Source organism: Sinocyclocheilus rhinocerous, unplaced genomic scaffold, assembly GCF_001515625.1.
Source record: "Sinocyclocheilus rhinocerous isolate Xijiao unplaced genomic scaffold, SAMN03320098_v1.1 scaffold1435, whole genome shotgun sequence".
NCBI lineage: Eukaryota > Metazoa > Chordata > Actinopteri > Cypriniformes > Cyprinidae > Sinocyclocheilus > Sinocyclocheilus rhinocerous.
Window position 1 is genome coordinate 1,011,566 of NW_015644861.1, and position 15,151 is coordinate 1,026,716.

The 15,151-nt window shown below is 34.1% G+C and overlaps 2 protein-coding genes and 1 long non-coding RNA gene across 6 annotated transcripts in view; 1 reads left to right on the forward strand and 2 right to left on the reverse strand.

Annotated features, from left to right (window-relative positions):
- Window positions 1–467: 467 nt before the first annotated feature.
- LOC107758887 (IQ domain-containing protein E-like) lies at window positions 468–12,515 on the reverse strand. 4 transcript variants are annotated; one of them, XM_016576718.1, is made up of 23 exons: window positions 12,018–12,515; window positions 11,705–11,749; window positions 11,536–11,581; window positions 11,182–11,334; window positions 9,130–9,264; window positions 8,946–9,016; window positions 8,385–8,498; window positions 7,199–7,249; window positions 7,006–7,076; window positions 6,533–6,605; window positions 6,399–6,439; window positions 6,152–6,321; window positions 5,790–5,845; window positions 5,388–5,608; window positions 4,994–5,101; window positions 4,073–4,166; window positions 3,873–3,995; window positions 3,684–3,785; window positions 2,864–2,967; window positions 2,490–2,611; window positions 1,988–2,074; window positions 1,484–1,540; window positions 468–1,366 (listed from the first exon to the last, which is right to left on the reverse strand). In XM_016576718.1, the coding sequence occupies exons 1-23, from the start codon at window positions 12,066–12,068 to the stop codon at window positions 1,236–1,238; spliced, it is 2,226 nt and encodes a 741-aa protein (XP_016432204.1). In that variant the 5' UTR covers window positions 12,069–12,515; the 3' UTR covers window positions 468–1,235. The 4 variants fall into 4 exon arrangements, with proteins under 4 accessions (XP_016432204.1, XP_016432202.1, XP_016432206.1 ...); XM_016576716.1 differs by having other exon boundaries at window positions 468–1,369; XM_016576720.1 differs by lacking the exons at window positions 1,484–1,540; window positions 1,988–2,074.
- Window positions 10,305–11,089, reverse strand: LOC107758888 (uncharacterized). Its single transcript, XR_001642071.1, has 4 exons — window positions 11,067–11,089; window positions 10,754–10,798; window positions 10,585–10,630; window positions 10,305–10,383 (listed from the first exon to the last, which is right to left on the reverse strand). It is a non-coding gene; the product is annotated as an uncharacterized LOC107758888 (long non-coding RNA).
- Window positions 12,516–13,571: 1,056 nt separating the features above from the next.
- The window catches only part of LOC107758890 (sorting nexin-8-like), an 8,166-nt gene continuing 6,586 nt past the window's right edge, over window positions 13,572–15,151 (forward strand). Inside the window, exons 1-2 of the mRNA XM_016576724.1 lie at window positions 13,572–13,705; window positions 14,039–14,092. The gene's annotated coding sequence lies outside the window, so the exon portion shown is untranslated. The remainder of the gene's footprint in view (window positions 13,706–14,038; window positions 14,093–15,151) is intronic.

The following is a 15,151-nucleotide window of genomic DNA, read 5'->3' on the forward strand; positions in this document are numbered from 1 at the left end:
GATTGGCCTTTTTTTTTTTTTTTTACTTTTTTTGTCCGTTTATTTTATGGCAACTCTGTTAACCAACAACCCCTACTTAATCTACAAATGCAGTTTTATACCCTGATTTGTGTGGTTTTGATTTTTAAACAAAAATCAATAATAAAAAATGGACAAAGTTTATACAATTAAAAATGTTTAAATATACAGTTGAGAAGGTCAAATCGCTTTTTATTATTATTATTAAAATCTTTAAACTCCATGTTTACATTTTTCTATTTGCCAAGCTTTAAAATATTTTATCAGGTAGAAATTGTGAATAAAAAAATACTGAAAAAATCACCATGCTTAAGCCTTATCCAGTAAATCACGAACGATTGGACAAGTAATGTATATTCGTTGGTTAAAAAATATGAAATTAATTATCAGGTATCCACTGCTAGATAGTAAGTTATTAGGAAATGGTATTTTCATACTTAAGCACAAAAGACCAGAGAAAACAAGTCTTTAACAAACAGAAAGCTAACATGAATTCAAGAATGGCACAAAACAATAATGTGTTTTAACAAGAATTTAAAAACCGCAATACAGCATCACATTTTTCAGTGCTACTATTGGTTCAATACAGATACACCAGCTATAATAACACATAACACGCTGATTTAACACATAACACGCTTTAATTTAAGTGAAACAGCATTTACTGTCATTTTTTCCCAATCTGAATAAAGTCTTATACAGCAATATCTTACATACATCACCCACATTTGTGGAGATTCACAGTACTTTTTATATCAATCAGAGGTGTACCTTAAATGCACACAATGGCTTAAATATACTTTATGCGATATCCTGCTCAGTGTAATATGTATATTGATCTACAATGAAAAGTAAACGAAGAATAGTAAATCCCTGATCCTCATTTAAAGATGATCATTCAACACAAGGCACTTTTGGAGTGTGAAGACAAAACATGATATCTGTCCCATATTTGAAGGCTTAGCTCCTAGAAGTCAAAAGAACATGATCTTAGCAGAATAAAAGTGTGAAAATCACAAAACCATAATGATCCATCATCCATGATCCATGTTCTTCTCTGTCTAGTCATTATTGCCGATATACAATCAGTTACATTTTTTTGTTGTTTCAATTCCACTTTAAGTTGCTCAGGTAATTATGTGTGCTACAAGTTAAGTAAATAGAAAAAACAGGTCCAAATAGTAAAAAAAAAAAAAAAAAACTACATCAAGTCATTTTCACTGAACGGACTTAAGGATTTTTTTTTTTCTCAGTGGCTTTGAAGGAGACACAATGATGTCATCAGAGTCGTCCGAGTCGATGGTCTTTGGAATTTGATTGCCTGGTTGATGTTGGTGGATCTTCAGGTCTGCTTAATAACAACAAAATCATATATTTTATTACATTAAATAGATTAAAGATGATACTGTATGCATAATGGTAGTTTATCAGAGATTATTTAAAGATATACTGTCTTAGACTCTACCATTCAAAAGTTTTGGAATCAATAAGACTTCTCTTTTGCTTTCCAAGGCTGCAATTGCTTGATCAAAAATACAGCAAAAACAGCAATATTGTGAAATATTATTACTATTTAAAACAACATTTTTGTATTTTAATATATTGTAAAATGTAACTGTGATAAAGCTGAATTTCAGCATCATTACTCCCGTCTTCAGCGTCACATGATCCTTCAGATATTATTTGAATATGCTGATTTTAGTAATATTTCTTATTATTAACAATGTTGAATACAGTTGTGCTGCTTAATATTATGTTTGAAAACCATGATATATTTTTCAGGATTCTGTGATGAACCAAGTACAAAAGAACAGCATTTATTTAAAACAGAAATCTTTTCTAACATTATAAATGTCTTTCTTTTGGCCAATTTAATGCATCCTTCCAAAACAGGAAAAAAAAAATTATTACCGAAACTAAATTTTAGGTAGTGTAATAGGAATGGGTTACAGATATCCTGTATTCTAACCTGGTATTGATCTCTTGTCATGTAGCTTATCATTATAAGCAGGATTTAATTCCTCTGCAGTCTCCTCGCTATTATTCTGAGTTACACCTAGAACAGGGGTGGCGAACATCGGTCCTGGAGAGCCGCAGCCCAGCAGAGTTTTGCTTCAACCCTAATCAAACACACCTGAACAAGCTAATCAAGGTCTGAAGGGTTACTAGGAAGCTTACAGGCAGGTGAGATTTTATTAGGGTTGGAGCTGAACTCTGCAGGGCTGCGGCTCTCCAGGACTGGAGTTCGCCATCCCTGACCGAGAAGAATATAAGGAAAAGCATCAACTACAAGTCACAGTGGTTTTAAAGAGAAGTCAGTACAAGACATCATAAGGACGGCCAGGTCTGAGTCTTTGGTTTTAAACCTGAAAACCAACAAAGTCTTAACGGTCCTAGATTAACAAACAGGAAAATTAGCAGTATGAGGTCATATTGTTTTCAACAAGAAATGATTAAAGATGAATAATCACCTGAGGTTTGCGTTTTGTTAGTAAACATGGCTTGTGAGGAGCCTCTGGGCAGCAGTGGAGGGGTGGAGAGATACAGCTTTTTCTGATGTTTGGAAGATACAGACTGTGTCACTGCAGACACCCTGCAATGTCAAGTCAACATGGGGCTGTAAGGAGACCACCTGGCCATGCATGCAACCATATTTGTGACTGCATACATGCATTCTCCAAACAGAACAATCATCTGTGCAAGGTTTATTTTTTTGAATGCAATACACATAATATAAATATGCAATTATATAAATATGGAAAAGTGGAAAAATTATTCATTGTGTAGTGTATGTAGTATTTGAGTGTATAATGTAATAATTGAGTGTATACACTATCTATATCACCTGTCCATCGTCAGAGTACTGCGTTTGAGATGAGCCCTAAAGACAGACTGCAGCAGAGTCACTTCCTCTTCCTGTACAGCCTGAGTGTTCATACCTGATTGGCTCTGAGACACATAGTCAAAAGAGTTGTGATTTTTTTTTTGTCCATTTCATAAAGTACTGTAATTCTTGCAATGGTATTGAGAAACTTTTCTGTCAGGAGGGTTAAGCACAAGGAATTATTATTTTTGGTCCATAATAAGTACCAATAATTCCATGTAACATCATATTTAAAAAAAAAAATTAACAATATATACACTACCGTAAAAAAAGATTGGGGTTGGTAAGATTTTTTTATGTTTTTGAAAAATTATGCTCAACAACCATTAAAAATACAATAAAAACAGCAATATTGTGAAATATTATTACAATGTAAAATATCAGTTTTCTATTTTAATATATTTTAAAATGTAGTTTATTCCTCTGATGGCAAAGCAGAATTTTCAACATAATTACTCCAGTCTTCAGTGTCACATGACCCTTCAGAAATCATTCTAATATGCTGATTTAGTGCTCAAGAAACATTCATTATTATTATTATCAATTTTAAAAACAGTTGTGCTACTTAATATTTTATGGAAACCATGATATATATTTTTTTGCTGAATAGAAAGTTCAAAAGAACATTTATTTGAAAAAAAATTATATATAAATATATGTATATATATATATTGTAAAGGAATGCAGCTGATAGGATTTGACTTAAGCACAGCAACAACATATGCTAATTAAAAAATATATGTATAATAAAACATCCCATCAAAAGGTCACAAGTAGTTACCATGGCAACAGGGACAGTTCTTGGGTCTGCTTGCCTCTGTCCATCTAACTGCCTCTGCCTGATTAGATGCCCTCTGAGACAGGACTGTAAAAGAACTAGATCCTAAGAGACGGAGTAGAAGAATAAGGAGGACATGAATAATCTACATTCACTGTGGTTATACAGTAAGTGTTGATGTGTTGTACCAACCCGTGTTCGGTGGGAGCGCCAGTGTGTCTGGATGATCTTAGCTGCTCTGTTCTTCTCTATCGGCACGACTTCTGATGATGACAACGGTTCTGTGAGTGTTAATGACAAAGAACCGTCCCGAACCTGTGAGATGAGAAATGAGTTTGTCTGCTCTTGAATGAACTGTGTACATTGTTAAAGAAAGATTTTGAAAGTATTACCTGACTTGGATCTTGTACTAATCTGAGTTTTCTCTCCTCCTCTAGTTTCTCTTTCAAACAGCTGATTTCTATGGTCAGTGCGCCCATCTCCTGCCTTTAAAAAAAACATGACATCTAAACTGACTTTACTTACTTTCTTAATACATTTCTATGTTCATATTTATCATGATTCACCAATGCATGGTATTCTAGAAAAACAGAAAAAAAGTTTGTTTTCATAATCTTTTATCAAAATGTAATTAATTTTTATGCCTTTGCAATTACTTTTCTTTTCTGCACACATAACCAAGGTTGTTCACTCAGAAAAATGTCACAGAAATGTTACAGATATAAAAGAATGTTTAATAAACTCAATGACAACGGTAAATAATTTCTCTTAAGGAGCACAAATGATTTCAATAAAGAAATAACTATTTGGAAAAGAGCTTTGGAAAATTAAATCAGGGTTTAATATGTTTTGTCTCACATAACAGTAACATCACATTTAAGATTTAGTCATGTGAGAAGTCATGTGGTGTAACCAAGCGGAAACCTTCCGGTCTCTCTGGTGAAGCCAACACGGAAGTGACTAAAACTGCAATTCATCGACTGGCTGCTAGAGGCTGGCTCCAAAAGGGAGTCAGTCCCATAGACTCCCCATGTTAAAATGCCCAACTTTACAGCAGAAAAAATTATGTTTACAGCCTGGTACAAAAAATGATTTTGGTCTATATAGCTAATTTTGCCCTTCATGACAACTGTGAGGGGGGTGAATATTTTTATAACTCATCCGTTTAAATTATACTAAGCCTTAAAGTTCTGCATAATTAGTGACGTCACGGACACTATGTCCATGTTTTTATACAGTCTATGGGTGTAACTATAAGCATCACCACTATATAGTTTTAATTAATGGATGCCTTCATTATTTTTATTACAAACCTATGTGTTTGCATCAGTCTCTCATGCTCTCTGATTTGTTCCTTCAGCATGTTTTCGACCTCTTTCAAACTCTTATCCTTCTCAGCAGACAACTGCTTTATCTCCTCACTGATAAGACAAGACATAAATATTTTTAATCAGAATTGCTTTTAAATAGGTTGAACATTTGAGAAAATTTCATGAATAAGAAATCAGAAATTTCTAAGAAAATATCAGAAATATTTCTGAATCCATTTGAAATAAATTATTCATCAAATCACAGTTTCTACAAAAATATTAAGCAGCACAACTTTTTTTTTTACTTTAGTTGTAATATAAAAATGTTTCTTGAACACCAAATCAGCATATTAAGAGTGGTTTCTGAAAAATCACGTGATATTTTGAGTACACTCACTCTTTCTGGGTTAGTTTTCCCTCTAGTTCCTTTTTCTCTTCTTCAAGTTTCTTAACTGTTTCCCTCAAATGTGCATCATTCTCTGTAATCACAGATGGCTCCATCTCTGTGTTGACAGAATCACTCTGATTGGCCGATTCTGACTGAGTGCCTTTATTGTCTGGGCTCTTCAGTGAGTCTGATGCTTTGGTGATCTGAAGATTCTTCATCTGCTCGACTCTCTGAAAAAATGAGACAAATAAACTACATTCACACGTACATTCTACAAGTAATGTTTAATGTAACACATATGCATACACATACATACATGCATGTACATGTACAGGTGCATCTCAATAAATTAGAATGTCGTGGAAAAGTTCATTTATTTCAGATACCGAAATATAAATATATATAAAAAACCTTTTCAAGCTCCAGGATTCGTCGCACAAGTCTCTGTTTACTCCAATCCATATAACCTGCAAACATAAAAATACGATACATCATATGACTGAATTCAGTCTTTGGTGCAGGAAATACTAAATATTTTGTTTAAACTTTATTTTTTAGTACATTTAAGCTAGGAAACTAGCTGGGTGGTTGGCTAAACAAGTTAAACACCAAATTAGCCAGGTCAGGAGACCAGCTAAGACCAGTTAACCATCTTAGGCTGGTTTAAGCGAGTTTTTTCAGCAGCTGTCCATAATAAATGACGTTTGCTGAAATAGTTTTTTCCAGTTCTACTGTAGATGTAAGTTAAGATGTGCTTTTGTAAATGTAAGTACCCTTGGCCCGGCACGCAGGGCTCTCCATCATGTTCATCTCTTCCTGTGTCAATTCTTTTTTGAGCTCCTGGTTCTCGTTCTCCAGGTGTTGAACAGTGTTTGTGAGTTTCAGAACCGTTGCACTAAGGGTCTTGTTTTGCCCCCTGATGTTTTTGCTCTCTGCCTTATTACTGGACAGAGAAAAAGAGAGTGAGAGAAAGACTAAATAAAAACATCAAATTAAAAGTAAAATGAACAATGTTTGTACCTTCTTTCAGTCGACTCTAAAAGTGCTCTCAATCTTTGAACCTAAGAATGAAGAACATATTATTACCCGAAATAATAAAAAAAAAAAAGTTATAATGAAATACATTTAGTTTTATATAAAGTCACATATGATACCTCTTCAAAGTAGGTTTCTACCGTGATCTTCATTTCCTGCATGTTGGTGGTTTTGAGGTCACTCTGAAGCTGACTGTAATGGCAAACACACATTCATCAGTTTAGATTCAACATACACTGGGGTCCAAGTCTCTAGTTTTTATCGACATAAAAACGGACAAAACAAGTGAAAATTTAAATGGAAAATTCATGACTTTCACAAGAATGTCATGAGAAGTTAATTATCCAGCCTTCAATGCAAGCAAAAATATCTGAAAGCCTGTACAAAGAAGTTTACAATTCAAAAATCCTAAAATTTCCTAGAAATTTTATTTTCAGGTTAAATTAAATAATTGTAATATCTATTAAGATTTTTGCACTCTTAGACTGCAACTCTTATGCTGAAGTGCTGTGACGTTTATTCATGCTGCATTGATTCACCATAACCTGATTAATTTCATGGCAGCACAATATAAATGAAGTTGGCATCAGACCTTAAGGCATTCTCTTTTTCTTTGTACTGCTGCTCCAATCGTACAATCCTCTGTTTCAGTCCGTTAATGATCTGGTGTGTTCAAAAAGAGAGAAATACATTTTTCATTTTATTTCATGCATCAAATTAAGAATCATTGATCTGATGAAATGTGATTGTGAGGTTTTGTGAGATGTTTATAATGGCATACTCACCGATCTAGGATCAGTCTTTCTGTCCACTAAACCTCTAGCATACTCTGGGTCCTATATGATCAACACAAAAATAATTATTTAGCAATGAACAGTTTTTAGAAAACTAAGCTCTGAGAGAACCGCTTTAATTTTCACTACGTTCAAACGTTTGAGGTCAGTAATATTTTGTAAATGTTTTTGAAAGAAGCCTCTTATGCTCACAAAGGCTGCAGTAAAAAAAATACAGTAAAAACAGTAATAACAGTAAAAACTTTAATGTGAAATATTATTCCAATTGAAATTAACTAGTTTCTATACATTTTAAAACATAATTCATTCCTTTGATGGTGACGCTGAATTTTCAGCATCATTACTCCAGTCTTCAGTGTCACATGATACTTCAGAAATTGTTCTTATATGCGGATTTGCAGCTCAAAAAATATGTTGTCTTATAATCACAGTTGAAAATAGTTGTGCTGCTTAATATAAATTTTTTTTGTGGAAACTGTGAAACATTTTTCAGGATTCTTTGATAAATAGAAGTAAAAATAGATTTTTTTGTAACAACCTAAAAGTCTTTATTTGTCACGTTGCCGCTACTGTGAGGAGCACGGAGCGAGGAACAAGGAGACGTGGAGTAAACTTCAAACGAACAGACTTTAATAAACATCAAGGGAGCCAGGAACACACACGTAGCGGGGAAAGACGACATTCAATACCAGACAAAGGAACTCTGAATAGGACTCACTTTAAATACACAGGACTAGAGGAGGGGATGACGAGAAACACCTGGAACTAATGAAACAATTAACATGGGAGAAAACTGGGTCATGGAGCACGTGGGGAGGGAAAACACACACAAAAGAGTCCATGGGCGTGACATTATTGTTGCTTTTGATCAATTTAATGCATCCTTGCTAAATAAAAGTATTAATTTCTTTGATATTTTCTTTTAAAATCTGAGCCCAGATTTTTGAACGACTGTGTACGTCTGATAATGTTCCACCCTGTAAATAATGCTTTTTAGATTTCATGACAATCAAGTTTGCAATTTAAAAAATCATATTGTTTTCAGTTACAAAGTGTGAACGCACAATGGCAGCCTGCTTTTGCAGTTACATTACAGTGTTGTTTATGCGTGTGGTGTGAAACAGGCCGCATTCACACTCAGCTACTCATTTACACAAAAAGGTGACTTGCTCATCACCTTCGTTGGATCCAACAGCTGCTCGATTTGTCTGTCTTTCTTAGCGTTTTCTTCTTCAAGACGCCGTAGCTTGGCTTTCATCTTGTCCGATTCAGTCTTTTGGGATCGGATGGTCTGAGAAAATGGAGAGCAAACACATGGGTACACGAAATTTCAGTGTGCATAACTCCACTTCAAATAGGAAAGCTACATTCTAGGACGGGAAAGCACATCTTAATAGATAAAACTGTGCAATACTAAAATACATCTTAAGAACCATTTCCTCCACTTGCATTGTGGGTAATATTAGCTCAAAAACCTTGCATAGATATATTTCCTAAAATCCAGCAAAAATAATAGACCATCCAGGAAGATTTGGCATACTATTTTTAGCTAATTATAATTTGGGACATAGTAATCCTAACCACTAATCCCTCATACACATATAGGATGGATAGTATGAGAGTTTGGATAAAGCCCAATTCGTTGAAAACATGCCGTCTGATGTAATCAAAATTCTAAAAACACATCCTCAAAAACACTTATACGTCATCGAGTGAGTGTGCGAGAGGTGAACTTCACCTTTTTTAGATCAATTATTTCATCATACATTTCCTCCTTCTCTTTGTAGTCTGGGGTCCCTGGAACATAACCTGATAAAGGAATTGCAAAAATAACAACATGGAGACAAAAAGAAAAAGAAAAAGAAAAATCATAATAACCGTTATGTGGACAAGTCAGGTTTATATATTGAGTTTTAGCTCACCGTTGGATGAAGAGAGGGAATATTTTGGCTTTTTCATTCCTAAGGCCTCCTTCAAGTATTCGGGTGTGCTGGTCATGGAGATGCTGGTCTGTGTGACACTGTAATCCGCTCTTTTTAGAGACTTTGACAATGTCCCTGAAGTAAAGAAAATTGAACCCTGTGAAGCCTCATATAGGAATAAATTTTTTCAAATGGAACGGTTTATTTAAACTTTAGATAAAATATTTTTTTTAAATTTAATATATATTATTATATAGGAGATTATGGAGCTCACACACTTGAGGTGGAAAAAAAAACATCTAGATTTTATTCAGAGGCCCAAACAGAGCCAAATATCCAATTTGGTGCGGTCGCTGTTGTTTATAAATTTAAGATGAAAATATTGTAATGTAAATTAATTAGATTTTTAAAAATAGTATAACAGACTACTAACAGATATTTAAACGCTTTGTTTTATTATGAAAGCCCTGTAGTTTTACATTGTGGGGGCAAAACATAAATAAAGCAAAACAATGATAGTTGAGAGATGCACAAATAAAAGTTCCTCAAAAACCTGATTTACCACATTTTAACATGATTTATGGATGATCAAGTACGAATTATCAATGAAAGCAGAGAAGCCATATATTAGATTGCGTACAACAGGTTTGTCATTAAAGTTTTGATCATGTTGATAATTTAGAGGCATTTTTCAAATATGATACAGCAGGCTTTATATGGATAAATTACATTTGCTTGTCTTTCAAAAACATATAAGCTATATATTTTGATCCTGAGCTAGTGTTTCTCAGTTACTGATCCAGTATTAAAAGAGCAAAAAGGTTACCTACCTACCTGAATGTGAATCCTGTGATAATCAGCTATTTTGTCTAGTTTTCCAGTAAGTCATGTTTAAATATCTTTAAAACTAGATGCAGTTTCTGAGCAGCAAAAATTTAATCTTGTGCAGATCTGCTGTCTGTTTGGGTCTTATAACGTAAACATATTTAGAAGATCTTGTTTGGTAGAAGATACATAATTTAAAATGATAAAATGCAGAATATGGTGTAAAGTGTTAGCCACATATTATTAATATTATTTTTTTTTTTTAAAGGGACAGACCATGTCCATCATTCTGTAAGTGCAGCCAGACGTCCTTCGGTGTACCAGCCGGGGGGGTTTTACAGTTTTGGAGTTGTGTCCCTTTCACTGTCCTCCATGATGCTACTGGAGTTCTCTTCAGATGCAAGCTTGCACTGTTCAGATATGGTGACCCTTTATTTAAATAAAATGATGTATTATTATAAAGGCATTTTTGCTGTGTATGTAGTTACATTAAGTACTCTACAATGAAATAAGCAAATACAGCAATTTCCACATTTTTACAATGCTGTGTTGATAAGACAGTAATGCACAGAAAGGGTGGTAGCATTTGTGTTGCAGGCATGAAAACTACAACAGAAGTCTTAAACTTACTAGGAGAAGGAGGTGGTCTGCCTGAAACTTTCTTTTTTCTTAATTTCTGAAAAGAAATCCAACAATCTCAATACCAGGTCCAAGAATGAAAAAGCTTCAGAACTAAGGAGACAGACTGGCCTAAAATCTGTAAATAAAGAAATAATTAATTTAAAATGATCTATCTCACCTTTTCAGTGTCGGACACATAGCTGCTACACAGACTGTCCTCTGCCTTGAAAACAAACAAATGATATATACATTAAAATAAACAAAAAATACTACCAAGTGATATCAAATGGTAATACTATTAAACTTTAATATAACCTATGCTACTAAATGATGATTATCATATTCATATGATATGGTATTTACATAGCTTTCTGTATGAGGTGGTATCCCAAGGCATTACCATAGTCCATCTTCAAAAAACATGGTATTGCATGGTAATTTTTGTTAGTGTTAAAGTCCAGAACATCTATGAAAACTGTCAATGTACTTACCAGATCCTCTACCTCCTCTTCAGTGACATAATTTAAAATGATAAAATGCAGAATATGGTGTAAAGTGTTAACCACATATTATTATTATTATTATTATTATTTTAAAGGGACAGACCATGTCCATCATTCTGTAAGTGCAGCCAGACGTCCTTCGGTGTACCAGCCGGGGGGGTTTTACAGTTTTGGAGCTGTGTCCCTTTCACTGTCCTCCATGATGCTACTGGAGTTCTCTTCAGATGCAAGCTTGCACTGTTCAGATATGGTGACCCTTTATTTAAATAAAATGATGTATTATTATAAAGGCATTTTTGCTGTGTATGTAGTTACATTAAGTACTCTACAATGAAATAAGCAAATACAGCAATTTCCACATTTTTACAATGCTGTGTTGATAAGACAGTAATGCACAGAAAGGGTGGTAGCATTTGTGTTGCAGGCATGAAAACTACAACAGAAGTCTTAAACTTACTAGGAGAAGGAGGTGGTCTGCCTGAAACTTTCTTTTTTCTTAATTTCTGAAAAGAAATCCAACAATCTCAATACCAGGTCCAAGAATGAAAGAGCTTCAGAACTAAGGAGACAGACTGGCCTAAAATCTGTAAATAAAGAAATAATTAATTTAAAATGATCTATCTCACCTTTTCAGTGTCGGACACATAGCTGCTACACAGACTGTCCTCTGCCTTGAAAACAAACAAATGATATATACATTAAAATAAACAAAAAATACTACCAAGTGATATCAAATGGTAATACTATTAAACTTTAATATAACCTATGCTACTAAATGATGATTATCATATTCATATGATATGGTATTTACATAGCTTTCTGTATGAGGTGGTATCCCAAGGCATTACCATAGTCCATCTTCAAAAAACATGGTATTGCATGGTAATTTTTGTTAGTGTTAAAGTCCAGAACATCTATGAAAACTGTCAATGTACTTACCAGATCCTCTACCTCCTCTTCAGTGACAACTTCTCCGGCTACTACAGACATTATAGCTTATCTGATGGTCTGTTTTTATTTTATCAGCGCCTTTTACAAACAATAGAAGCATAATACTTTCTCATTCAGTATGATATAGGCTATTGGAGGCACGACCTTTAATGTCCGAGTATTATGATGCAGCAGGAAATCTTAATTTTCTCATTTCGAATATTCACACCAATCCTAATATAAAACAGCATTAAGGAGCACTGAAATGGGTAAGGGGTGTTAAGAAGTTCCCAAGATGCAGCTGTTTCCTGACGTCGCCGTTAAGAAAAGCAGCAGATCCTACGTCGATATTGTGTGTGAACGCAGTAATATTGCTCAGCCTCAGCGTCGTTTTGCGTCTCTCTTCGCTGTACGCGTGTAATGTGCATTATTGTCGTCTAGCAACCGAAAATGTTTAACATGACAATAGTCAGCAAATGAAAAACATGCTCATGTGCGTCAGCTCTGCGCAACACTTGCGCACACTGTGATTGAGCGCTCGCCTGTTTGAATCTATCTTTTTAAAACGTTGGCTTTAGTAAATCAGATATGTAATTGCTTAGACTATTTGATTAGACTAAGAAGCAATAGATGCTTTTTGTGTCATCTATGTCAAAATGTAGTCTACTTGGAGGAAAAAAACTAGCTACTCAAAATCTGACATTTCTCTGAATTTACTAGATTTACTAGGTATGTGTTTGAGTAAAATGTTTATATTTGTTTTATACTACAAAGTTGTGATAACATTACTTCCAATTTTCAAATAAAAATATAGTCATTTAGAGTTTCTTCTGAAGTTAAAACACTGGTATTGTGTTTTAAAAATGAATATAAACATGTCTAAAAACATGGTATCTTTTATGTTATTTTGACCAATTGTCATTTCATGCTCCAAATGACAACATTCTATTTAAAAATTAAAAAATAAATTTCATCAGTAGTTTACAGAATAAAACAAAAATGACATTCTACTCAAACACATAACTATAAAATTTTAAATGCAGAGAAATTGAGAATTTAAAACTGTATATTTGACCTTGTGTTGGTCATTTAGTACTGCCGCATCACATTATGATGATGGACATCTCATAGATGGATTTGGTTTGGGGATTACATAATGTATTAAAAGCCACCTGTTACAATCTCTCCAATAATTGATCTAAAACAATTATTTATTCAAATAAGAGGCTATTCTGTCAGTGAAACTGTAACAGTGGTGTATGAATGTGTGACCTGAGTCACCCTCTCTGCTTGTCTTATCAAGCAGCTCTGTTGCAAAGCTTTTAAAGTCTGTACAAATACCCTAAATCTTTCGCCAGTCCACTCTCATTATTATAACCCAGTTATATAAGCTTTCCAGCTTGCCTTCCAAGAGGCTGTGATGTTTTTTTTTTTAAGAGGTCCTATCCTCTTAAGGTGATTAATGGTAATATGTGTGTGTTGAGGGATGCAAAGAGAAGGGGCGGAAAAGAGCAACGTGAGAGAGAGAGAAAGAGAGAGGGAGGGAGAGAGAGAGAGATGAGACTGTTATCTGATCTGTTGGTGTTGGTCTATACAGTCACAGTCAGACGTTAAGCGTGAAGAGGGCAGTTGAGGTGCGAACAAAGGTCTATTGGGGACTGCAAAGTGAAGACAGTTTCCTACACATCAGCAATCTGGTAAGTAAAGAGAAAACAATCTTAAAACCATTTCATTCAAGAAAAACAAACATTATATTTTCATGTGAGCATGTGCATTTGATGGAGAGAGGAGTTGTACATTCATGTCATAAACTACTAATGAAAAAACGTATTGCTTCTTAGAATTAATGTTTAATTGGAGACTTTTTTTAAATCACAAGCTCAAAGAAATATATTTATATTTCAAGGCATATATTGATTTCACTGCTGTGTTCAAGAGAAGACAGGCAGCTGCCTTACTGTATTATATAAGTGCATTAAAAACAATGTTGAATGTGTTTTGTCATAGATATAGCTGTATGTGCATATCAGTGTTAAATCAAAACTTGAGGATCACCTGAAATCACCCATTGCCCCAGTGACAAGGTAACAAATCCTATTTTCACAAAGAGCTTACAGACCCTAATTACACACCGAGATGTGAGAGACAGAGATTTTATTTACATTTAAGACACCTAGAGTAAACATATCATTTAGAAATACAACAAATAGAAACAAATCATGTTAAGAGATGCTGAATGACAAAATCACAACTCATGCTTTTGCATGTATCTATCAGCAAGTCTTATGCGCAATAATTATAAACCATCTCACTCTTATTTACACACACACAAAATAAATAAATAAAATAGCCATGGTTGCTCATTTCAAGCATAGCTGATGTGAAATAGGTCACTTTGTTCTACAGAAGATTAAAACGCTTCAGTAAAACCATATTGGGGATGGTTCTAAATCCATCACAATATTCCCTCTATGTTTTTAGTGATTTGCATGAGCATTATATAATACAAAATGGATATTGAATTTTCAATTAATCAACCACAGTTATCTAAAATGGGAAATCATCCTCTAATGTCCAGAGTAAAAATAACTGACTATAGCAAATAAGAGATAGCATATATACACATATTAAAAATGTAATTTATTCATTCGGTGTCACATGATCCTTCAGAAATCTTTATCACTGTTGCAAATGGTTGTGCTGTTTAATATTTTTGTGGAAACTGTGATTTTTTGTGAGTTTTTTCAGGATTCTTTGATGAATAGAAAGTTCAAAAGAACAGCAATTATTTGAAATAGAAATCTTTTGGAACATTATAAATGTATTTACTGTCATTTTTGCTCAATTTAATGCTACTTTTAAATGATACCAAACATATACAAAGGTCCCATATTGTCAAAACTGAAATTTCCTGGAATTTCCTTTTTCCACGATAACTTGAGGTCTAGGGGCTATTTAACTACCATATAAGTTTCAAAACAGTCAGTCCACAGTAAAATGCACACAGCCTGCATAAAGTAGCTGTGATTTTTCACGAACCATTGTGACTTCCGTAAAAAGTTGACGTCAGAACTACACAGTCACTGACTTCAGTCACCACCCCGAGCACCGCCCACCGTCCCACTCTCCTTTAGCCAAACCCC